The sequence below is a fragment of the Athene cunicularia genome (assembly GCF_003259725.1).
Source record: "Athene cunicularia isolate RWA chromosome 3 unlocalized genomic scaffold, athCun1 chr3_part1, whole genome shotgun sequence".
Classification (NCBI taxonomy): domain Eukaryota; kingdom Metazoa; phylum Chordata; class Aves; order Strigiformes; family Strigidae; genus Athene; species Athene cunicularia.
This window is the reverse complement of record NW_020799097.1, coordinates 63378749-63403933: the sequence shown is the minus strand read 5'-3', so window position 1 is coordinate 63403933 and position 25185 is coordinate 63378749. Positions and strand designations below refer to the sequence as shown.

General features: G+C 38.6%; 2 protein-coding genes across 2 annotated transcripts in view; both read right to left on the bottom strand.

Annotated features, from left to right (window-relative positions):
- SLC35D3 (solute carrier family 35 member D3) overlaps positions 1–1371 on the bottom strand; it is a 7848-nt gene extending 6477 nt beyond the window's left edge. The window contains 1 exon segment of the mRNA XM_026844539.1: positions 1333–1371. Within this exon segment, the coding sequence (XP_026700340.1) occupies positions 1333–1371 (39 nt within the window).
- A 3877-nt stretch (positions 1372–5248) lies between these two features.
- The window catches only part of PEX7 (peroxisomal biogenesis factor 7), a gene marked incomplete at its 5' end in the record, with an annotated part of 46646 nt that continues 26709 nt past the window's right edge, over positions 5249–25185 (bottom strand). The window contains 2 exons of the mRNA XM_026844538.1: positions 5249–5733; positions 17809–17908. Coding sequence (XP_026700339.1) covers positions 5665–5733; positions 17809–17908 — 169 coding nt within the window. The remainder of the gene's footprint in view (positions 5734–17808; positions 17909–25185) is intronic.

Below are 25185 nucleotides of genomic sequence, written 5' to 3'. Positions count from 1 at the left end.
GGGGGGGGGGGGGAATCCAGGACTGTGTGTATGCCTCCTTTTAAAAGGTGAGTAATACGTTATCTGAATTTCTCAGTCACAAAAAGCCATGGATGCAATCAGGATACTTGGAAGTTTAATCTTTGCTAACTCAGGGTGGGAAGAAACCATGGACGGAAACCCAGAAGTTTTTAGGCAAAATGACGTATCAGTTGTCACCTCCCTGGTGTCATAGGGCACTCCACCTCGGGGGCATTCACCCACTTCAGCAGCTGCACTGCAGCATAAAATGTAAACTCACAGTGAAGTGGCCTGAAATTTTAAGGCATATAAAGGTTGAAACTCTCATTTAAACTTACTGCAGACCACATCTGGCTTCAAACCCCACTGAAGAACTGTACCAATGCATTTACACCAGCCTCCATTTGGACTCATCCCAAGCCCACACACAGCACAATTAAAGGAACACATGGATTACTGTGACAGTGTTTGTGCATGGGAGAAAAATAAAGATCCTTCAGCCAAATAAGTGCAGATGAAAAAAAAAACCTAATTGTGCTTTCTGGAAATACTGTAGTAATTGGGACTCCACCTAAGCGTAACCTCTGGAAGAAACGATTTGGTCCCCTCACCAGTGAAATTATCACAAGGGAAGCAAGTCTCTGACATTGCAGAGGATCAGGCTGCAAGCCTGCATTGGCGGCTGAACACTTCACTGATTGAAACAGAAAACCAAGCGTTATCGGATAAAAATTTGAATAGAACAGAACAGTTCAGTTCAAATTTCAGTTGAAGTGACCTACAATGATCAAGCCCAACTGCCTGACCAATTCAGGGCTGACCAAAAGTTAAAGCATGTTACCAAGGGCATTTTCCAAATGCCTCCTAAACACTGACAGGCTTTGGAGCATGAGCCACCTCTTTAGGAAGCATATTGATCACCCTCTCAGTAAAAAAAACTTCCTCATGTTTAGTCTAAACCCCCCCTGACAGACACAGCTTTGAGCTATTCCCACACATCCTATCACTGGATCCCAGGGAGAAGAGATCAGCATCTCCCTCTCCACGTCCCCTCCTCAGGAAGCTGTAGCAAGCAATGAGGTCACTCCTCAGCCTCCTTCTCTCCAAATCAGACAAGCCCAGATTCCTCAGCCTCTCCTCACAGGACATTCCTTCCAGCCCCTTCACCAGCTTTATTGCCCTCCTCTGGATGCCTTCAAGGACCTTCACATGCTTCTTAAATTTTGGGACCCAGAACTGCACAGAGTACTCAAGGTGAGGCTGTACCAATGCTAAATTTGGGAAGCCGAGGGTCCATGTCCCAAGAACCATATCCTGTCTCTGGGAACTCACCTGTGTTGCAAGGACAGCTTCCCTTGCAATATCTGTCATGGTAGTCTTAATTTTAGTCTTGTCTATACTTAGGAAGGAGAGGTGGAGGGGAAGGTGCTGTCCCTTGCTAAGCCACCCATTTCTCAACATGGACTCAGGCCAGACTCAGTACTGGTATCCCACTGCCTCTCCACCACTCCACACTCAGAAAAGACAAGTTCTCCTGGACTTCACTGGAAAGGAACTGGATAAAGCAAGAGAGACGTCATTTGAGGTAACACTGCAGTGAAGATACTTCCCTCCTACTAGCTGTTCTTGTGTCCAGAGACAGAATTGGGTGCTCCATTCATAAACCGACTCTGGAACAAGATTTTGATGTAGCAGTGGGGCTCAGATCACAGTAACAAATAGCTCTGTGGTTCCTTACAGTAATGAGATGATTATGATGCCTTAACTCCACTCATATGATGCAATATGCTCAGTTCTGCATTGCACCTAGGTACAATGACATGGGTGAGAGAAAAAAAAAACAAACATGGAGCAAATTGGTGTCAAATTCCCAAGGACATATTTTTTTTAAAAGGTTTCTTGGATGAAAGTGGTAAATATCTATATAAAATGTTTAATGGACAGTTTGCTTTAATTAGCATCTAATGCAACCATGAGATGTATAGAGGAATTGTTGTGCAGAGTTGTATCCATTCCCAATCACATGACCCTGAGAACATGCAAAACTGAGCAGTACTACTGAAAGGCTTAGTACACTCATGCCTATGCAGCAAAATTTGAGGCCAGACTGTTCTTGGCTAGAAGAAAGAGATCACTTAATCACTGAAATGCAGTCTGCACAAGCAGACACAAAGAATCATTTAAAATAGTTTTCCTTCATCCAAATGCAGACCTGATAGGACATACAGCTAGGCAAAGTTGCATAAAGTATGGTCTCTAAAAGTACCAAGGAAGAACGTGACTGTCACCCAGTATTCATGCAAGACATAGACCGTGATTACAATACTCTTTACTTTTAAGATACTCTCAGATACCTTTCACTGCATTTACTATTTGATCAACGTTTTCTTAATTGGGGAAGTGAATACAAGAGTGTAGCCAAAAATACTGTGTGCAATTAATTTAATAGCATTGTAGAACAGCAAATCCACTCCTTTAGAACATCATTAATCAACATGTTTCTTGAACCAACGAGAAATCTATGGCCTGCCATGAAACAAAATCTTCCACAGGAGCAAGGTTCAAAAGTAGAACACATTATATGTTTAAGATTACTGTCATTAAAGGTCTGAGTAAATAAAAAAAGATTAGAAACTAGTTTTATGGTCATAAAATACAAAGATTTTCTTTAAAACAATTATGGCAAACATTCCCTGAGAATTAAGAATCAGCAACAACTCTTGCCAGATTGTTTTTTCTGTTACAGTGCAGAAACGTTATAGCACATTCTCTCCATTCAAAGATCACGCAGGAAGATTAAAGGCTACAGTTTTTGTTTATGTGCATCTTCTGCACGTGCTCACTTTTTTCAAGAGAATTAAATCCAGACGCAGCAACCCTCAGCACTGAGGCTAACCAGGACATGAAGGGAGAAAAGGCAGTTAACAAAAGGTTTAATCCACATGTTGAGTGTGCGTGTTCAGAATTCTTTTTTTTTTTTTTTCCCTGCACTAGGTTTTCTAAATTTGCCCTTCCAACTGATAGGCTATGGCAGCATTCTGGAATAACCCCCTCCCTCCCCCCAGGAACACACATTATAAAATACATACCCACCACAAAAGTGTCCCACTTAGACAAGTGACTTGCTGTCTAAGCAGAGAAGGGAGATAAAACAGAAGAGTGGAGTAACTATTAAAGTTGAAATAATCGATTTTAATGCCTAAAATTAGATTTTATGGCCCACGGTATTGCTGAAAGTTATGTGCAGCACAGCTTTATCGTTGCATCATTCCTCAGCACACAGAATTAAAGTGCAGTAAACATTCAGAATTCGGTGCAACACACTGTCACTAAAAAAAAAAATCTACTTTTTGTTATTAATTCAGCTCAGTAAGATGGCATTCTGGGGTCAGTTTGCACTGACCCAGAAAAAGAAAAGATCCTATCAGGATCCAAATTCTTATATTGTAGTAGAGGGTTTCTTTCTGACTTGCCCTAACACTAAATCAATATATGCATATCTCCCTGCAGCTACCTGATAGTTCCCTGTCTCTCTCTCCAAGATAGCACAATCATTATTTCTTTGCAACTTGCAGGTCTTAGCTCTGCTGAATTCTTTCTTTCATTTCTTCAAAGCATCCAGCAGATCTGGCAGTATCTGCTATTGCTTGATACATGTGTGGTGCAACCCAGAAGTGTACAGCATTCATTGACAGGGGACTATGAAAACCTGACCAAAGGGTCTTTTGTTGGTAAAGATTGTTGATATGGGGTAACAGCAGTAGGGAGGACAGCTTCAAGAAGGCTGAAAAAACAACAAAAAAAAAGTGGGCTAGCAGGAAACCAGGAGAGAAGTCTAACATATACCAATGAGAACTACAGGAGTATCACAGTTGGATCCTGAAAGGGTATTCAAAGGAGACTGCAGAAGCATAAAAACTGAACATCTCTGCTTGCCTCAGAAAAACTCAGATGAAGATACCAGCTTGTGGGCTGAGGAGTCAAAGTGGGCATGCAAAGTACCCAACATACCTATTGCATGTTGGGCACATTCTTGGTAAGTATGATAGCTTGGCCACAGTGGATCTGCTATGCTTATGTCATGCAGTTAATCTGCATATATGTAGATTCAACTGGTGTGGACATCAGCTCTCACTTTGGACAAGCTGTCCAGAAACACTGAATATATGGCCACATTCCTCTTCCATCTCTTGGAAAGCTTTCGAAGTGAAAATAAAAGACAAGTCTAAAAAGAGATGGTTGTCCTGTCTCTAAATCTTGAGGATTATGATCCAATTAGTGTTGTATATATTTCATTTTTTCCTAAGCGTCTTCTCTGTCATGAGAGTATCCTTCTGCATGACTTCATCAACTGTTTTACTGAAGGAGATCTAAAGGAAAAAAAGTATGAAAATAATCTTGTCCTGGGTTGCAGTGTATTCTATTACCATCCTCATGAGCTGTTGAAATCAGGTGGGGCAGTGTTTCCTTGCCTCCTCCTCCCAGACTATTTTACTGTTAACGGCCCATCAATGCCATGCAGCATAACTCGGAGATAACTCCCTCTGGACCATCTTCTGTTAATGAGCTTAATCAACATTTGGCCTCATGAATCATTATCCCATTGTAAAATGATCCACCCAGAGGGAGGAACTAAGCATTCCATCCTGGATATAATCTGAGATTCTGATATACCAGAGATGCTCTCTTTTTCCACTGGATTTCCAGAGGACAGGAGCTCCTTAGCCACCTCTGGACTTTTCTGAGGAAGAGCAGACCTTCCTTCTACAGGATCACCGCTTCAGGGGGACTGCAGCCACCATTCTACCGGACTGCTACCACCACCCTGATTAACAGGGTGTCAGGTTGTATCCTGACTCTGTCAGTTTAACCCAGTGTTAACTGCCTTTATTTTTTTTTTATTTTTTTAAAAATTATTTTTCCTCTTTTTATTTCCCTATTAAATTGTTATTTTGATTTGGTGTTTCCCACTAGTTTGTTTTCAAACTAGTACAAATCTTTACCACCTTTGTGAACCAGCGATCAAAAAGGTCAAATGAATCAGCTGGCTATAAACTATGACATTTACTGTCTATCAAGAATATTCATCATACTGCACGAGAAAATAATGCAACACGAGTCACAGCAAAACATATAAATTAATCTGAGTGATACAAACCTCAGCTGACATTACAGTACTTTACAGTGAAAAGCCGCTTTTTTCTCTCCCTTCCCTTCCCTTCCCTTCCCTTCCTTTCCTTTCCCTTCCTTCTTTTCTACAGTGACATTATCGCAAAATACACACTGCCAGTTACACTTTTATTTTTTATAAGGATCAAGAATAATCAGGCCTCTGCTCTTATCATAAGCCAGATAGATCACAAAATTGTGTTGGCGATTCTACTCTAAAGACAGCAGCTTGTATCTGCTATAGCCACTCTTTGGCCATTCAGTTGCTGTTGAATGTTTTGCTGGCTCAAGTACTACCTGCACAGTAAACCAAGCCCTGAAATCTCCACGTGCTTCAGTGCACAACACTCCATTTGTGTTTTACTTAAGAAAGAGACACTAAGAAGTGTTTTACTTAAAAAGAGACACTAAGATTAGTGACACAGTTAACACTTTAGCAGCAGTCTGGTTGTGGGGGGAGAAAGGTTCCTGGGTGTGTCAGATCTTCATTTTTCTCTAGGCAGGAACTGCCAGACACGATGGAGTATAGATCTTGACTAGTTCATCCCAAGCACAGTCCACCACCTACAAAGCAAACAAAATCTATTTAGATCCTTCATAAGTGTCATTTTTACAAAACCCAGAAGGAACTTAGAAGAAATTAATGCATATTGTGGAGTTAATGCTTGTTGGTACTCTGATACTTCAAAACTATATAATAATGCAGTTGGTTTTGTTTTCGTTTTTAAGAACTTTTGTCTTAACTTTACTGAGATGCATTAAAATTAATAATATCCTATTTTTCATATTCCCCATGAGGACAGCAGGGAAAACTTTGGGTTTCAACTGACTGTTCCAAATAAACTAAAGAATGTAACTGAGTATCAAATGAAGGAAGGACACACAGAAGTCCAGACCTTGTGGTGTTTCTTCTCTTTACAGGGTCTCAGGACTCTTTTACCATGGTATCTAAACACTTCGTGATCAAATCTGAACAACTTTCTTACACTTGCAGGTATGGAAAATTGTTATATTTTCCTAGTGGAGAGCTGAGGAATGGAAAAACAATGAAGTTGACCAAAATGATGCAGGAAGAATTAAGCCAGAACTTCAGTCTCACACTGATAAGCTGAGATCACTGTATTGTCTACCCAGACCTCACTAGTCTGATGAGAAATGATGCCACTTGTGCCAATGGCATCTTATAAACAGAGCAACTGATTGCAGTATAACTGAAACTTTTCTGAATTGCAAGTCCCAGGCTCTATTCTAGATGCAGGCCTGAACCTAAAATCACAAAACTAGAAGGTTAACCTAAGTCTATAACGTGAAGAGATTTTAATAAATAACAAGGCTGCACAGAAGACAATTACAGAATGATTTAGGTTTGAAAATTATTTGATAATGCACTTTAGAGCCTGTAACAAAGTGAAAGGGTTAACCACACTGACAGTTACTCAGGTAGATGACCCATAATATATATTCATGAAATACTGTGGGAGCTAAGAAATAAGGCAAAGGGAAAAAGAAAGAGAAGAGCTAAAGAGAAAAAGCTGATGAGCCACATAAATATATGCCAGTAAATCTGGCTGAATCCATCTTGCATTATCTTTACAATGTCCTTTCCAGTTGGGATCACAAAGGATACAGTATTGAATCCTGTGCACAAGCTTCCTTCTGCTGCAGACTGCAATTCTTGTTCTCTTCTAGAGCCAGAATGAACAGCTGCACACTAAAAATTTGGAAATTCAACTTCAATATTTGATTTCAGACTATAATTAGCCCATTTTGTGTTTACTATACTGCACTATTATTCGCTTTTATTGCTTCCTTAGCTGGTTCTACTTAGTTATTTGAAGTACTTTCCATATACATCGAAACGGATCCAAAAATCTCTTGACAACGTGTCTGTCTATTCATACGACATAATAGAGCTTTGTAATATAATGTTCTGCTGCATTGCAGTCCCCCAAATCATACCAAAAAGAAAATTTGAGTTCTCCACTAAATGCTATGTAGAAACTGGCAATCACATAAAACAAGTTGGGTTTTTTTTTTTATATTCTCCACAGCTCTGGATCAATATCTGTATTTCTATAGGCAACACTTTATACTTTCACAAAGAAACAAGAAACGGAGATAACATTTGGAAAAAATCCCATGGGAATTCCCACCTGTTATCAATATAATTAGCATCCTTGAAGTAGCCTCTGAACAAATATAGTTAGAGAACCATTTAATCTAGCAACACTAAAAATAAACATGGGATATTAAAAGGGAGTTTGAAAAGGATCACTTACAGTAATTTGCCCAACTCATTGACTTAATGATAGCACATGAAAGATGAAAACATAACCAGCAAACAAAAGGAAAATAAAAGCTACAGCAAATAACAGTGTATCAAGTTCTCCTGTGCAGCAGGAAGTCTATAATGGAATACTGATATCAGAAACCTGGATGAAAAAACACATTCAAAGAACAGCAAACAGGTATGTTTGGGAAACTGGGACACTACAGCATGGAACAGCATTGCAAAATGTTATTAGCATTTCTATTTCTCCGTAATACTTTCTCCAAAATACAACCAAGACTGTAAAAGAAAGGGGGCAACTATAAGCCAACAGCACGGCAGCCCGAATTAACTGATGGACAGCTGCTACATGCCCCTTTGCAGTATCACTGCCTCAAATACAAATGACTAAAATGAACCCTGGGGTAAAGAGAAGTGCCTGTTTATGAAGCTACTGCATTAGTTTACAAAATGTCTTCTCCTTTAATTTTGCCTTTTTTCTTATGACCCATCTTATACAATGGTCTTATAACCATCATATGCTTTTCCCCAGAAGAGGGGAACATTTAAGTGCTTTAAAAGTATTTAGAAATGTCAGTTCTCATGTGATATAATATGTACCTTGAAGCACTTTATCCATTAAAAAAAAACCCAAACCTAAATGCTGCTTAATTTAAATATTAAAAGCGCAGCAGGAATTCCATTGGGATGAGGGCTCATCCAGCACACCGCAATAAATAAATGATGGCATTAAAAAATGCCGCAAGTTCCTAGACTTTATATTTTGATCAATGAGATGATGTTACAAACAAGCAGAGAAGATCCTCCTGCGTCAGGATGAAGAACGAAGGAAAATTGAAAATGGACTCACACATTATTTGCATACCTGGTAAAGTCCTTGCCATTAGGAACATGAAGGCATAGGGGTGTGTCTTTCTGTGAAAATGTCCACTGTCTCAGGGACAAATTTTACTCTGAGATTGAAACAAATCTCACTGATTTCAATATTTCGAGGGTGCATGGTTTACATTTTTTTTAAGCTGACATACAAACAGTAGAAGACAGTTTATTTCAGTTGCAAAGAACTGTACAAATTATAACATACTTATAGTACTGGATATTTTGGACACCAGTATGCCATGCAATTTTCATTATAATTTACTAAATTGCTCTTATAACTATAGAATAAAATTCTACTACAGTGACTTTTAACTATCAGAAATTGCAGGGAAAGGAGAATAACTAGAGCTTAATTGTAAAACAAGAATATTCTATCTTACACTGACTGGTAAATTGCATCAAGTAATAGTGCAAATGGAAAAAGCATTATAAACTTGGTAATTTTAACTAAAGCTATATGGAACAAAGGCAGCCTAAAAAACTGGCTGGACAGCCAGGCCCAAAGAGTGGTGGTGAACGGAGTTAAATCCAGTTGGTGGCCAGTCACGAGTGGTGTCCCCCAGGGCTCGGGTTTGAGGCCCACTCCTGTTTAACATCTTTATTGATGATCTAGACGAGGGGATCGAGTGCACCCTCAGTCAGTTTGCAGATGACACCAGGTTGGGTGGGAGTGTTGATCTGCTCGAGGGTAGGGAGGCTCTGCAGAGAGACCTGGACAGGCTGGAGCCATGGGCTGAGGCCAACTGCAGGAGTTTCCATAAGGCCAAATGCCGGGGGCTGCCCTTGGGCCACAACAACCCCCAGCAGCGCTACAGGCTTGGGGAGGAGTGGCTGGAGAGCTGCCAGTCAGAGAGGGACCTGGGGGTGCTGATTGACAGCCGGCTGAACAGGAGCCAAGGCCAATGGCATCCTGGCTTGTGTCAGCAATAGCGTGGCCAGCAGGGACAGGGAAGGGATCTGACCCCTGTACTCGGCACTGGTGAGGCCGCCCCTCGATTCCTGTGTTCAGTTTTGGGCCCCTCACTACAAAAAGGACATTGAATGACTCGAGCGTGTCCAGAGAAGGGCAATGAAGCTGGTGCAGGGTCTGGAGCACAGGTCGTACGGGGAGCGGCTGAGGGAACTGGGGGTGTTTAGTCTGGAGAAGAGGAGGCTGATGGGAGACCTCATCGCCCTCTACAGCTGCCTGAAAGGAGGGTGCAGAAGGATGGAGATGACTCTACTTAATGAAGTAATAAGTGATAGGACAAGAGGGAATGGCCTCAAGTTGTGCCAGGGAAGGTTTAGACTGGATATTAGGAAGCATGTCTTTCCAGAAGGGGTTGTTAGGTGTTGGAATGGGCTGCCCAGGGAGGTGGTGGAGTCCCCATCCCTGGAGGTGTTTAAGAGTCACAATGACATAGTGCTTAGGGATATGGTGTAGTTGGGAACTGTCAGTGTTAGGTTAATGGATGGACTAGATGATCTTCAAGGTTTATTCCAACCTAGATGATTCTGTGATTCTGTAACAAAATGACATTTACTATTGGTCTCTAATGTTTTTATTTCACTAGTAAAGTTGCAGTACTAGTATATATGCTAGCAGTACTGTACTGTTACTACTGTAGAATAAACATCATGCCAAGTTATCTGTCAGTAGAGATTTAAGCAAGTCTATTTGAAGCATATAAAATGGGGATCACTGTATTTCCCTTCAAGTAAAGCCAAAAAGCAAGCAAAGAAACAAAAACTGCAGTCATCACAGGAAGCTGACTGCTTAACTAGAAAATCATAGTTTAACTCAAATGAAACAGCTACCCTGTATTTTATTAAAGTGTTTATCCTTGTCCCAGAGTATAACAATGTTTCCCACTAATTGATTTAATATTGACAACCATTCATTTATCAAAGCCATTTCCATTGACTCACTAACTGATTTACTGCTCTGACAGGCCCTCTGTTTCCTATTCATCACAATCATCTTGCTTTGCAATAGACTTAGACCTTTTTCAGCACCCGAGGGCAACCCATTCAGTCTAGTGCAATTACTTGCGTGACATTCTGCCTCCTTACTGTTCAGAAGCAGCAAGAAAATAATCTCCCAAGTTAGCAGCTAACCTTTTTTTTTTTTAAGTATTTGAAGGCATAATAAATGCCCAAGCCCTAAACAAGATTAAATAGATTCAAAAGAACAATTTAAAACTAAAAAGTAACCCCTTTATGAAATGGTTTAATCAGAAGACAGTACAGCCCTCTTCAGATCAGTATTTCCAGAAGTATCTTGGTGCCACCCAGTTTCCAGAGTGCTCGTAATAAATCATAGGATAATACACAAATGTGTCTGAGTGATGCATTTATCTTCCCAGCTTTTCTCCATCCCATCCGATTTTCAAATAAAATGAAAAAGACCTGTCTTTTTTTATACAAAAGAGACAATGGAAAAAGTATTCAGTTCTTCACTTCCATTAATGTTAAACCTCTTTTAGTTTCTTATCTACTGTGTCTTTTCATACAGAATTTAATGGTCTATTTATAGAATTCTTACGTATTTTTGAGGGGTCCTGAGCATCCTCTATAAGCGTGTGGGATGGAGATGAAGTTGAGATAAAGCAAAGTATTAGGTTTGCTACCCATCAAATTACTTTGACAGATGATCAATAAAACTGTTTGGTTAAGTGCAGAATGGATCACGCACAAGTTTAAATGCATTCAATACCTATTTTGTACTAGAAAATCCAAACCACCAGTGTGGCCTTTTGTTTGGTCAACAGTTGCTGGAGTGAACTGCACACAATGCCTACCTTTACACAAGAGTGGAAGTGATGGGAGTTTGTAAATCAAAACTTTTTATTTTCAATGTGCAATAATATCAACCATTTTTTAATTTACTTTTGAAAAAACACACACTGATGTAATTATTATTTCCAGTAAAGGCAGAATAAAACAAAACCTGCACCAGAAGTTCTTATAAAGATCTAGGTTCAAACTACAGTTATCAGAAACAGATGTTCCAAATAGCGCTTAAGAAATCCATTTCTTTCTTAAGGAGATAAAAGACTTGAGGGGCATTATTTTTCAGATTGCAAAGATATGTCACAAAGAACTGATCTAAAAACCAGGGAGCTGTCTCAACATTTGTTCCATTGCTCTGACATGGGCAACAGGAAGATGACTTGGTAGTTGTGCTACACATTTCTAAATTAAAGTCTTCTGAGTGTGTATTTAATCAGTAAGATGTAAAGGAAATTGAGATGCGAGTTGCAGGTTAGAGAGAAATCCTTGAAATCACAGAATTTGTAGCAATTCCTCTGTACTCTACAGATAAGGGGAAAGACATCTCCCCAGTCTTTCAAGAACTGTTTTTAATCAGTAAAGTAAATCTTAAATACTGTAGAAGATACACTGGAAATGCAAAATGCCTTTCTGTGCTAATACTAACCTTGGTAACACCAAATGCAGTCAATTTACATGCAGTGAAACTGTGTTTTCTAATGAACCTATCCAATCTTCAAACTCATCCTTCAGCTCAGAGTTAAGATAAGTTTTTTCCTTTCGGGATATAATCACAAACAATCATAACAATGTTTTCGGTAACAGCTACAAAATCCTGTTGTCTTCCATTGAGTCTCACTAGTGCAATTGACTGGGACTTCTCAAACAGATTTATTGATCACGCAGAAAAGAAACACACATTGACTAAAATGTGAGGCTCACAGAAGTAGCAAGTATTTCTAGGCCACTGAATCAAATATAACACACAAGCAACACATTTACTGAGTAAGAAACTGCTGCCTCCCACCTCTTCCCAGTACTTTGGAATCAAAATTAAAGTGCATGTTCCTCTCCACACACTTGCAGCTTTTACAGAATTGTGATGCTTGACAGCAACCTTTCCAAACACCTTAGGATGAGACTTCTGCTGCTAATGGCAAAGAGTGACCATTACTCATGAATGGCTAGCTTTGACTTAGGCAGTGGAAGTTTAAACAGTTTGGGAAAGATATACAATAAGCACCAGAAAGAAATGTCACCTCCCTTTCCCCCTCCTCCAACTCCGTAAAGGAGTTCAAATTGGTTTAACATTTGCAACTGGTTAAATTTGATCTTCCCATGCAAAAATCCACTCTGAAATTAAATAAAAGAACAGATGCTGTAGGATCTTTTTATCTCAAAGGATCACTAACTGCATAACTTTAGTAGCATCCTGGAGAAGGGCCATAAGGACAGATTAAAATGAAGTACAGATAGTGATATAATTATAGCAGTGTGATAGCCCCAACAGCTGGGTAGAAGCTATTAGTTCCTTGGCAATTAAGTGTAAAAGATAAGAGCAAGCGATCAAAAGAAAAAAACAGAGAAAGTCTCTGTTTTCGTGTACATTTCCACAAGATGTAACTCCACTTTTATATGAAACAGTCACCATTTCTGGGCCTGTTGAGGATGAACAATTAATTTAAACGAACAGCAAAATACCAGCCTCACTTAAAGACATCTGCATTTATATTTGGCTATACTGGTTAAACCAACTTCTGCAGCCCCTCTCCTGTCCATTCTCCTGCCTGCTGTGTTGGCACAGCTAATGCAGCACATTGCCCAAGTTGCACATAGAAAACAGGTAGCAGAACAAACCTGTACGCTGAAACTTGACAGATGATCAAAAATTTCTCCATAAAGCTGCAAGAACTTAACAACTCGATTTCCTTCAGGGAATGCAGCTCAAGTGTATACAGTTTGGCTATGACCTCCCTCCAACTAGTAAGAAATTACACATTTTAAAATTTTAGTGATACTGATGCTGTAAAAGAGGTCATAAGTACAGCAACATTTCATGGGATCAACAGACTGACAGTACAAAGCAGGCACCTCTGCTCAGTTCTAACTGCCTCTGGCCAGGTGGAAGGAAGGAACAGACTGTGGTATGACACAACATGCTGGCGATACCCCACAGCTTTATGGAGAAGAAAGCAGAGGTTCAGGGAAGCTGGGTCACAGGAATAGTGTAACACAGAACACAAGACTAGTTTCAAGTGTACTGCACTGGTATTATCACTGTCTCCACGTTATTTGTATCATGTGTGTGTATTGCCATAAACAGCCCTCACCATCTCCAGATGCAATACAGAATTGCAGCCAGGCCCTTTCTTGCATTCATATAGCCCAGAGCTCCAGGGGCTTTGAAGAAATAAAAGAAACCAGTTTTATGTGAACTAACCTACTCCAATGGAATATTTACACAAGGAGATGGCAGCCGCACAGAGCTCTAGAGAAAACAAGTTTGCCTCACAAATAGATATTTAGACAGATAGCTGCCCTTTTGTAGTATGATTACCATCCAAAAACACACAACCACAGTAAAACAAAATTGTAATTGATCACTGTTTGTATTGTACCTCAGTTATTCTAAAACTTAGACTGTAATACACACTCAGATACCAGATGATTTTAGACTAGAGAACTGTTTGGTGCAGAAGAAATTTAATTTCCAAAAGGAGCACCTCAGTATTGTATATCGTGAAGTCATGTTTGGATTTGGCATGTCAAGGATACCTAATGTGCTCTTCACATATCAAGTGTTCTAAGCCACTACACCACTTGGCATCACTTCCACTGAAAATCACATATCCTTGCAATTTAGGAATGTCATTGTTCATAGCGTAAAAGTACAGAGAAATAGAAAGATTCCTCGCCTGTTCCCATCAGATACTTAATCCTGTTCTCAGCAGCAAGCCTGGCTCAATGGAAAGCACTAATTTATACTCTCCACTGGCTGCTTTACAGAGTTCAGAAGAGATGTGAGGTGTAGGCTGAGAAAGGTTTTCAGACAAAATTCAGAGCTTCAGTTTTTCTTATATTTGTGTCAAGCAAAATACAGCTTTAGAAGTACAACAGAAAGGATTGGGGTTTTTTTGTCCATGATTTAAATAAATTCATGGTACATAAGTATTTCTTTATTCTTTATATACTTAATGAAATAATTTCAGAATCAAGACAAGAAGTGAATGTTTGCAGTGTCTGTACTTTTTATCTGTGTCATCGATGGACTGCCTAAAAGACATTTAAAATTAATTCATGACTGCCACATCACATTCAACCTACAACAGAAGAAAAAGGCTGCTTTTAAATAAAGCTGCACAAATAATAACTAAAGGAAGTTACATTCATGCTTACATGTAGGTAAACACAGCAAAATCCCAGTAAGAGCTAGGCTTAAAGGAGTATTATATTTTAATTCATCAGAACATTCACAGATCACATCAAGGGACAGTAAATATGAGGAGAGAAGAAATCTGATGAGTTAGAGAGTACATTTCCAATACATGGTCTAGCATTATGAGCCCCTGGAGAGGAATAGTATATAGCTGATTACCATTTTCTCTACATACATCCTATGCCTATCTAGTGTATATTGAAAGGGGCAAGCTTTAACCGCTTTTCTTATCCCCAAACTTTGGAAAGAACTCTCATGTCTGGTTTAAAAAACTGCATATTCTTAATACTGTGGACAAGATAAATGGATTTGTTCAGTTCTTAATACTGTACACCATTACAAATCCAAAAGATTTTTTGTGTTTAGGATGTTGTCACTGTTCTTGGATGAAACCTACTTTGGATGAAAGCTGGAGTCGAGAGTATCTTCTCCTAGACAACGTGCCTTGCAAGCTCTCACATAACACTTGCAGTTTGAGAAATACCCTGAATATCATGAGGATAATTTCTGTTAATGCTTTGTAATGCATCTGGGAGTTTGTTAGTTGTCTGAAATTGCTATGAACTTGACACCAACATTATGGTGGAACACACACACAGCCCCCCCCCCCCCCCCTGCCAAGCTTTCAACAAATGCTTACTTTACGTAGAGGCAGATACCCCAAAATAGATACCAGAACCTTAAACAAGCACAAAAGGGTTTTCTGTTCCATATAGCTGATACTTACCCTCATAAACTGGGACCCTTCCTTATGGCCAGATCTCTGTCCCACTTGGTGCCTCCCTTAGTAGGATACTGTCTAAGAACCAGCTTGCCTGCATGTACCTACACGCTGCCTGTGGATTCTGATCAAAGTTCAATCAGTTCCACAGGAAAGTCCTGTAATTCCTAGATGAGATACTTAATCACAGTATCTATTTTGAACACTTCTTCAAAAAGTACAGACTGGTTTTCCCTTGACATGTAAAAGACACTTCCAAAATGCTGAAATTCATTGGGCAAAGCCAAAGAAAACATCAACTGGCTAGTATCATTAAGAATGAAAGCAAAGGTTAATGACCAGAATGGTACTTAATTTGACTATAAATGAATAGCTTGTCCATTATGAATAAAATACGCTGCATGCATGGAGGAGAGGAGCAGTTCAAATCTCAAGTCGTAACTCCTTATGAAGCACACAGTGAAAATCACAAATCATACAAATGCATGAAGAACAACATTATGAGGTCTTGATAGAGAGCAGACATGAAGGGAACCTACATATTGGGAACAGCAGCACAAAAGTTAAGCGAATAATCTTCACTGGATTGATGCAGAAGCCAGGGAAAGACTGCAAGTGCTCATACTAGAAGCAACTATTCAGTAAGTGATCATTCTTTTTCTTGTAGTTATGGTTTAATGCTATCATACGTTTTAAACTTCTTTTAAAAATCAGAGTGTTTACATTTTGCATTGCTGTGATATCCAACTCTCACAATACATTAAATCAACTCAATAGAAAAAAAAACAGAGGACTATTAAAGCTGTTGCAGATGCCAAACTTCTGTCTGGAAGGCACACTGGCATGCATTATATACGGATATGTAGCCCAGATTTAGATTTTGTGCATTAAGTCCAACATCAGACTTGTAGAATTTCTGTGTGGACAAAAACCCTGGATGCACAAATGCCCTAATGTAGATGGGTACACACACCATCATTTTCTTTTTTCCAACATGCAAGTACATATGCAGCTATTCAATTCATTATCTATCATCAATGAACATTTACTTCGTCTTGTTCCAAGAAGGCTATTCCATACATTGTAGTTACAAAAGAAAGAATATCTACATAGCAGCAACTCCAAGTCTGACAAGTAAATTGTACAGAAAGAAGTCATATATAGCCAGACAGTCAGAAACACCACCCACTAAGAGCCATCCTGTGACACACAGGGCTCTTTGGAACAGGCTTATAATCAATGCAATCACATCCTCAATATGAAATGAAGAAAAATCTTCTTCCCTCATTTAGATCCATGACAAAACCCACACCAACCTCCTGGAAAGCTGAACTGGGCTCAGAGCATGCAGTGGTGTAACACTGTAAGGCCCTACCTAATGTATTATGCTACACTTGCTGCTCCCTCTGGACCCAATTCAGCCAGAACTGTACCTATACACCCACTTGGGATGCAGTTTTAATTCCCAGCAACCGGCCTTTAAGTTATTCTTGCCTTGCACCACTGAAAAATAACCTGAAACTTGAGAAATTTTTTTCAGCCTTACAAATTCCCCTATGTGGTTCACAGCACATCTTCGCTGTTACTGCAGCACCTCTGAGGCAATAGAATTAAGGGAACAAGCAACAAGGCAGGAAACTCTTCAAGCTAGCATTTGGCTAGAATGGTTCCACATGCATCAAGCTAAGTATTTTGTCAAACTTACACATTTCTCCTGTGTCCTTTTATCAGTAGCAGAAATTACGATGGTTTTATTTGCTTAGTCCAATCAGAATTTTAATGCAGCTATTACAAGTCATTTTCATCTGGGGCAAAAAATTACTTTCACTGTCAATTAGAAAGGAATCTAGACACAAATGATATCTGTGGCACATTAAACAGTGCATTAGTTACAGTTAACTCAGTGACAGTAATTTCTGTGTGAAAACTACAGGCTTGCCGTTCTTGCCTGAAAAAAAACCATTTCGTACGGCAAACAACAATTCTCTGTTTACAAAACAGAAACGATTGTAGCAACAGAACCAGAGGAGAATCCTACCACAACCAGTACATAAATAAGCGTCCCTGATAAAACGGGTTCCACTCATTCATGTCAACAGATGAGGTTTTTAGAATTCTGACTACATATTAATCTTCTTCTAGTATTCCAAATGTGACAAACCAGGTCTAAGTATCACGTATGACACTACCAGTGTTTAACTTGACATTCTAAGTAGATGGAAGAAAGCTCTGTTTCTCAGTTTGGCATTCCAGGCCCTTCTCTATTACTCTTCCTTCTGAAAGTAAACTAACTCATTTTCCCTGAAGCTCACCATGGCTTTCAGCTATCTGATTTTTGCAATTCTGTCTGTTCTGCCCTCCCCTCCTACCCAATGCAAGTAACTGATTTATAAATAAAAATGGACCTGAAGTGAGGTTTATTTAATAAGCATCCAGCCAGAGCCACTTCCAGAAGCTTTCTGCAATCTGGTGGCTCTTATTCAGGATCTGAGTCCTGCAGTCCAGCCATGACCACAGTGGCTATAACAGGCAAGTGAAAAGTAAATTCCTCCCAGCTCTTACCTGACCGCAGTTGTGAAGACTTAAATCTAGTCCACATGTAAATTCAGTATGATGCTCGACTGTTTCCAGCAAAGGGTTAGTCTTGGAAAAGTCCCAGAATCTATAGAGGGAAGGAAGGAGGGAGGCAAGAGAGGGGAAAAAAAAAAAAAAATCATCAAACAAACCACAATTAAAGTAATTGAAAGGCCATTTCAAAAATATAATGCAAGACATTGACAAATCTGTTGCTGCCAGGGTATTTAAAAATGCAAACTCATCCACTTCAGAAACATAACAAATCATATTCCTGCAAAGCCATCTGCTGATTTGCATAAATTAAACCCCACTGGGCAAAACCATCTTTGTCTCCTGTTGCAGAAACTGAGATCAAAGTTGGCACCAAAGAGCAGCCGTTGGGACATTATTAAAACAGAACAAAATGCAGGCTAGAATACTCTTCTTGTATCTCTTGATGGCTGGAGAATTTTATCCCTGAAAGACATTAGCCCAATTTATGATTTTTCTCAGGTTTTGGTATTGTTCACTATGGGGTTTTTATTTAGTGAAGATTACACATTCATTTAGAGATATTCGCTATTCCCAGTCTCAAATTTGAGACTGTGTTCCTGTAAAACAAAATTTAATATTGTAATTTAATAATGAATTTGTACACAGTTAATTCTACTAATTCATATTTCAAAAAGCAGTTTTTCTTTCCAGCCCTTGTTGATATAAATGCTCAGAAAGTAGACTTCTGAAGTGTGCCACTTCTCCCAGCTACTGTCCTGTTAGACGCAATGTCTATCAATGAAGTTAACAGCAAGGATAAGAGAGGCATAAGAGAAGGTGGGATGAAAGCATAGGTACAAGAAATCTCAGTCATGAAAAAAGGATTCAGGAATCGAACTTTCAGATCACACACTGACAAGACACTATATGACAGCACAAAAGAAAGATTTGGTTTGCTTTTTTGCATTCTATATACTGCTTCGGGAAGTCCATAGGCTGCAAAGCACAGCACATTTTGTGGGCTGGCAGCTGTAATCAAATTTTCTAAAGCTTGAATTTTCTCAGAGTGGTCAATCATATGCTCTACTTCCTCTGTAACAGCCGCAGAGGTCTTTCTGCCTTGCTCCTATTGGGGAAAATTACAATACTTAAACAGTTCATTATCAGACCAACTACACTGAAAGCACTGTATGTTCAAACCAATTCACATAAAATAGCAAACATGGGAGTCAGCAGGTCAGTTTGCTAAATGTGTAGATGTTATTGCCTTCATAAACAAGCAGAATGGTATCAGCACAATGGCTACACCATAGCAACAACCCTCTTAACTTTTTCCTAGTACCTGAGATCTAAGATAAACAACTTATTTTTCAGGAGAGAGGAGCAAAAGACCATCTCAGCATTTTCGTCCTCCCACATTTGTTCATAAGAAGGTAAGGAAACAAATCATGTTGTTTCTAAGTAATAGTGGTAGCCTTCCTTACCGCATTAGCTCTCTACTAACTTTTGCGAGACAGATGCTCATAAAGCACCTCTAAACTAAGAACTTCGGATCTATATGAACAAAAACTTAGAAAAGACTTTCTGATCAATTTAAAAAATAGTATGACAATTTCGTGGTTGTTGTATGGAGTCATGTTTGCAAGAAGTCAGAAGCAATGTAGCGTTTAAGAATACTGCAACTTCATTCAAATTCCACAGACTGTCTTGGACCTTTCTTTTTTGATATAAAAATAATTACTAGTGAAAGTCCAAAAAACCGTACAGTCTCAGAACTGAGAACCATTGATGACAAGTTAATGATGGTGCTAATAATGACTCTGCAAGCCAAAGTGAAAGACACTATCTATAGCCCAGCTTCCAAAAACAGCATGGTGACAATATTTTGCTCAGAGTAAACTTCCATCACATCCTGAAGACTTGAAGTTCAATGCACGTTTTCTAAGACAGTGCTTATCCCAGCAGGATAGCTGTAGGGCAAAATGAAGATGCATTCACAACACAAATAGGTGTGCTTCCAATACTGTAATTGTAGGTATATCTACGCCATTGGCAGTGTGAACTTCAACAGTGGACCAGACAACCACATATGCTTTTAGGGTCCATTACAGGTTTGTACAGCCTGTACAATCAGAGGTGTGCCACTCAGATGGAACTGCCATTTTTACCCATATTAAGTATCCAGAATACATTAAAACTAGTACTCACAACTGCAATCACATCTGCACTGACCACAGACACCCTGCAACCTATATGAGTGCATTTTCTTCAACTTTTTTTCACTGCACCTGTTGAAAGTATACCTTTCCCCCCATTTCTTTATAGTTTGTTTTACATGAACTTCACATGCAATTCATAAGCTGCATGTATATTGCAAGTGGACTGCTTATTCTAAACAAGCCATTATATGAAAAGAAAAAGCCTGTCATCCTATGGATTCTGTACTTTGTAACACCTGTAAGCAACAGCAGAGAGCTGTTACCTTGTTACATACATCGGTGCTCCCCTACCAAAACACTTTTACCAACACCCAGTACAGTTTCCTCTATCTATCTATCTATCTATCTATCTATCTATCTATCTATCTATCTATCTATCTATCTTTTACTATGTCCTCCTCCCGACTCTACCCTTACCTCCTGTCCTTGTGCCTTCACCACTAGCTGGGAAAAAAAAGCAACAAGTATAATTTCAGGTTCCAGTGTCTGCACAAGCCAGTACAACGCATGTGTTGTGGCAGCCTGTTGCCACACGCTGAGGAGCTAGCAGATCAGCAAGAAGGTTAGACATGTGGTCAATTCATGCTATGGCTTTTGCCTTCCTTAAGGTAATACTTTGGATTCCCTCTCTTGTATGTTTACGAGTTTCCATTAAATGTGTTCAAGCTTAGTAAATTTAGACTACAATTTTTGTGTCAAATCTAATTGAGTTTTCAATAGGTTCAAAAGTTACTTCAGGAAATTATTCAGGGAAAATGCACAGAAGCAAGAAAACCACAATTCCTCAAGTTAATTTCCTTCTGGGGAACAAACAAATATATTTATGGTAAATACTTATGCATGAAAGCCTTACTACTGCTCTTAGGTTTCACATAGAAGATGTCTTCATACATTGTATTTTTAGGTGGGTGTGAATCAGTTATTTAGAGGTTGCTTTCCATAAAAGCCCATTCAACAACTCATGCCACCATGCACATGCAGCCACATTAGGCAGAAGTCACGGTAGTGTATGGATGTATGCCACCAAGAAGTTTTCAAGAGCAACCCAGAACTCAGTGTTTGTTTACTACACATGTACCACACAATTCATTCTCCTGCTCCCATTATCTAATCCCTGTGGAAAGATAGCTACATGTAAAAGTTCTTCCTGCTAACTAGAAAGAACTTGAACAAAAATTAGTGTCAAGCTACTTTCGGATAAAGGGCAGCAGGGCAATGTTGTTACTTCAGGCATTAACTGGGGACATCTAACTATTTCCACAATAATATTCTTAAGACATTATTTCATTATGGTTCCAGTAAAGTATCAACATTATGAAGTAGCTTAGGCATAGAAGAAAGCCTTTATTAAAAGTATTATCTTCCTTAAGCATCAAAGAAAAGAATAATTGCTTGAGAGCCAAATCAAATGGAAGAAGATCCAAAAAAGTAATCCTGAAATAGGTTTTACTTTTGAGTTTGCTCCAGTAGCACAGTTCTTCCCTAAGGACTCAACTTATATAATTTATTTCAAAATAATTCTTGCTGCAATGCTAACTTGTCAGTTTACTTCCTGTGTACTGTATGAGAAAACAAAGCACATCACTTACACATTTATGACTCGACTAACAGAGCTCCATATGCACCACTGTTTTTTATTATTACACGTGAGTCAATGTCCTGACAACAAAATCCCATACAAACATTTTTCTAGAAGGTAAAATGGCAGATTGCAAGTTATGTTTGTTTCAATTCTTTTGCCACACTGTAACAGAATAACTTTTAAAAACAACTAGTTACTAGCTTTCATAATACCCCTTCTGCTGATCTTAAAATTTGCAAAACTTGCCATTAACTTTAATACTTTCCTCCAAACAATGATTTGAGAATAACTCTCATCATCATCATGTGCTTCAAGCCAACCTGAGAATGCATCTGTATCATCATTCTACTGAGGTATCAAACCAGAAACAGAGTGCCCTGAAAAACAGGGTGTGCTCACAAAAGGAAGGTATTTCTTGTCACTAAAGAGTTCAACCTGATTGAAGAAACGCAAGTGAGCCACTCCATTTAGGCAAGTACATGCTTTCTCTAGTCCTTTTAGCTGAATTCAATACAAGGTGCAGCCCAACATGCAGCATCGTGAGCTACTCTAATCTTGAAGGATGAAGACATGAGCCTATACAGGCTGATTGGCATACAAGAGTAAAAAGTTAATTGCTGTGATACACAGAAGTTTAAGTATAGTTATGTGGGTGAAGTTATCCAGATTACTATTTGTTCCTTGACTTCTCCCCAAAACAGGAATTAACTAAAAGGGCATGCAAACCCATAACTTAGGGACATTTATGGTCTCCTCAGAGCTTCCAGATATTCCCCATCCTTTAGTATCATAATCCTAGACTGGAGCTTCAGTTCACTTTGACACGTTCCATTCCTCATCAAGGACTGGGAAAGGTCAGTTGGCTAAAAGTGGGGAACTCAGATGCCTCAGAAATACAGAAGTGGTTGTCACCAACATACAGATAATACTGTAGGTATGTGTGGTCTTTCTCAATACTTCCGTTTCCTCACCTGTCTACAAAACCCCCTAACTTTGCCTCTCAGACAAACAGGACACTTTTTGTAGAGAAAGATTAAAATGTCTTTGTATGACAAACAGAAATGATAGTTTCACAACGAAAAAGTAAAAAGGGGTTATTTAGGACAAAAAAGATGTACTTCCCATAAGAAAAAGATACTCAGATGCTGCCATAGTTAAATATTCAAGTATAAATACTTGAAGTCTTGAATTACTAATATTTAAACTTATAAAGACCTGTTTATTAAGAGAAATTAAAAACAAAAATTAAAAATAACCCTTTGCTGTATTTGTCAATATTACAGTGCTATTCATAGCACCAGAAATTTTTTTTTAATAGATAAAAGATATTAATCTATTTATGAGGCTGAATCATTTGACAAGTAGTTCCTGTGAATCTCATAAAACTTATTTCAAAGAAAACTAGCATATGCAGGCAGGAAAATGCCAGCCAATTAAAAAAATACAAGAACCCAGGCATTCATTTGTGTGTCAAAATATTTATCATTAAATTGTAATTCTTGTTTTAATCCAAAAAGGTAACATGTAAGAGAACAGATAGGCTTTACACTGATGCATGAGTGACTTTTACTAACTCAAAATTTCAACAAACAGTTAAATCGTAACTGAAAAGTATAATCAGGTTTGAATTTTGTTAGTTTCATCAGAGGTAGTGCCCAAAGCTCCGACTACCAACTAGCAGCTCTGCTATCAAGGACACTTTTTATAATGATGCAGGAGTTATCACCAACTGAGCAAATTAACAGGTTCTTCTACTGCAGAGTTTTCAGTTTCATACTGGAAACCACCAGTGACAAGCATTTTGATCAGTGGGAAGACATCTTCCATTTGGGAAAAAAAAAAAAAAGAAAAGAAAAAAGAGAGCAAATGCAGAAACACTCACCTTTTCACCTCAAAGAAAAAAATAAAGAAACAAAAAGGACAACAAGGATAATTATCTGAAGTGAAAACTAGTTTCTTTTATGAGCAGCATTATTCCAGAAGTTCTCAAGATTTCTTTGTGATCCAATTTACTGAACTTGTACACAGTCATGAAGAGCTGGAGATAGTGGTTTACCTTAAAGTGCCTTGCAGAGATGATGTCCACTATAGTAAAACTTTCAACAAAAATTGCCTTTTTGCCTCAGAGACAAGCCTCTGTGAATACATTTCAAGACCTGGCCTGATACTAGGTTAATAAGCTCTATAATTTATCAGATCTCCTGCTTAGATTTTGGTGAGTGCTCCCTGTGCCTAATGCACCAGATTTTTTTTATACTGAAGAGAGTCCAAAAATATAAAATAGTAATTCCAGTAAGAGATGACACTGATGTTCTTTCAAACTGAATTTTGACAGAGATAAGGTTTAAGAACATGCATGCAAACCTAAGTAAGTCCTGGAAATGTTACAGTACTTTGTGCATTTCCTGGCATTTTAATGATTCATTTGTGTTAAAACTGCTTTTTAATTAACCTACATTTTTCCTGAACTCTTCCAAAGAGTAAGGAAATGGTATAGAAAAAATTTGTCTCAATGAGGCATAAATCCAAATCATTATACCCAAGCATGTAAACTCAAGTTCAAATCTACAACCTATTTTTCTTAGCCCCCAGTATGATAGTCGACATGTGAACTAGTTTTCAGTAGCTTGACTATAATGCACACATGCAATCGTTATACAGTTTGCAAAGGATGAAGCTAAGAATTGTTAACTTCACTTTCAACCTACTATTTTTTGCTTTTAGATAGCCAGTTGTGATGATGTGCAAAACTAGCTGTCCTACCTGAAACAAACAAAACCCCTGCCTCTTACATGGCAGTTTGGTAATCTTAGATAAGATTTGTATTTGTTTGGTTAAACTATAAAGCTTCAGTAAAATTTAAGATTACAGAGTTTAAACAGTAAACTACACTGTATCCAGTTATCTGCTACGTTAATGCTTACGGACAATTCTGAGCTTCAAACAGAAATGCTGAAGAAAATAAAAGAACCTATCGTAACTAAGCTGCTATTAAAAAACCCCACCACTTGTATCGATGAATCTGTTTTTAAAGGACTGTCATACCATACTGTTCTATAACTGACTATCAAATGTGGCTAAAAAGTCACAGGCCTTGAGTAGATTCAACAAGATCCAAAATTAATACCATGTACTGGAATCCCTACTTCTCTTCCTTGATAAAAATATTTATCAAGTATTTTTGTTCTTAAATTGAATTGTATGCATATGTCCACATGTACATGTGTTTGCATATGTGTACATACTGCAAGTGGAGTGTATGGTGCATCCGATCAAACTCTGAACACTTCTAAATGAATTCTATTTCGTAGTGTGAGCTACATTCCTTCCTGTAAATGACCGTACAGGACACAAGGTAGAGGTACAACACAGTCACCATATTATACTCTTTAAAAGAGATGTTCCCAAAGTGTTGTGCTAAGAGGGAAACCTTACCTCTTACATTATACAGAAGATTTTTCTTGTGCCACCTTTTCCAAAGAATTTCACTTGGTCTCCTCTGTTGTTTGGTCACTCAACTGCTAAAAATCTGTAGTTTATCCCTTCAACCGCACCCTCCATTCCTGGTCACAGCAAGTAAATTTTTGG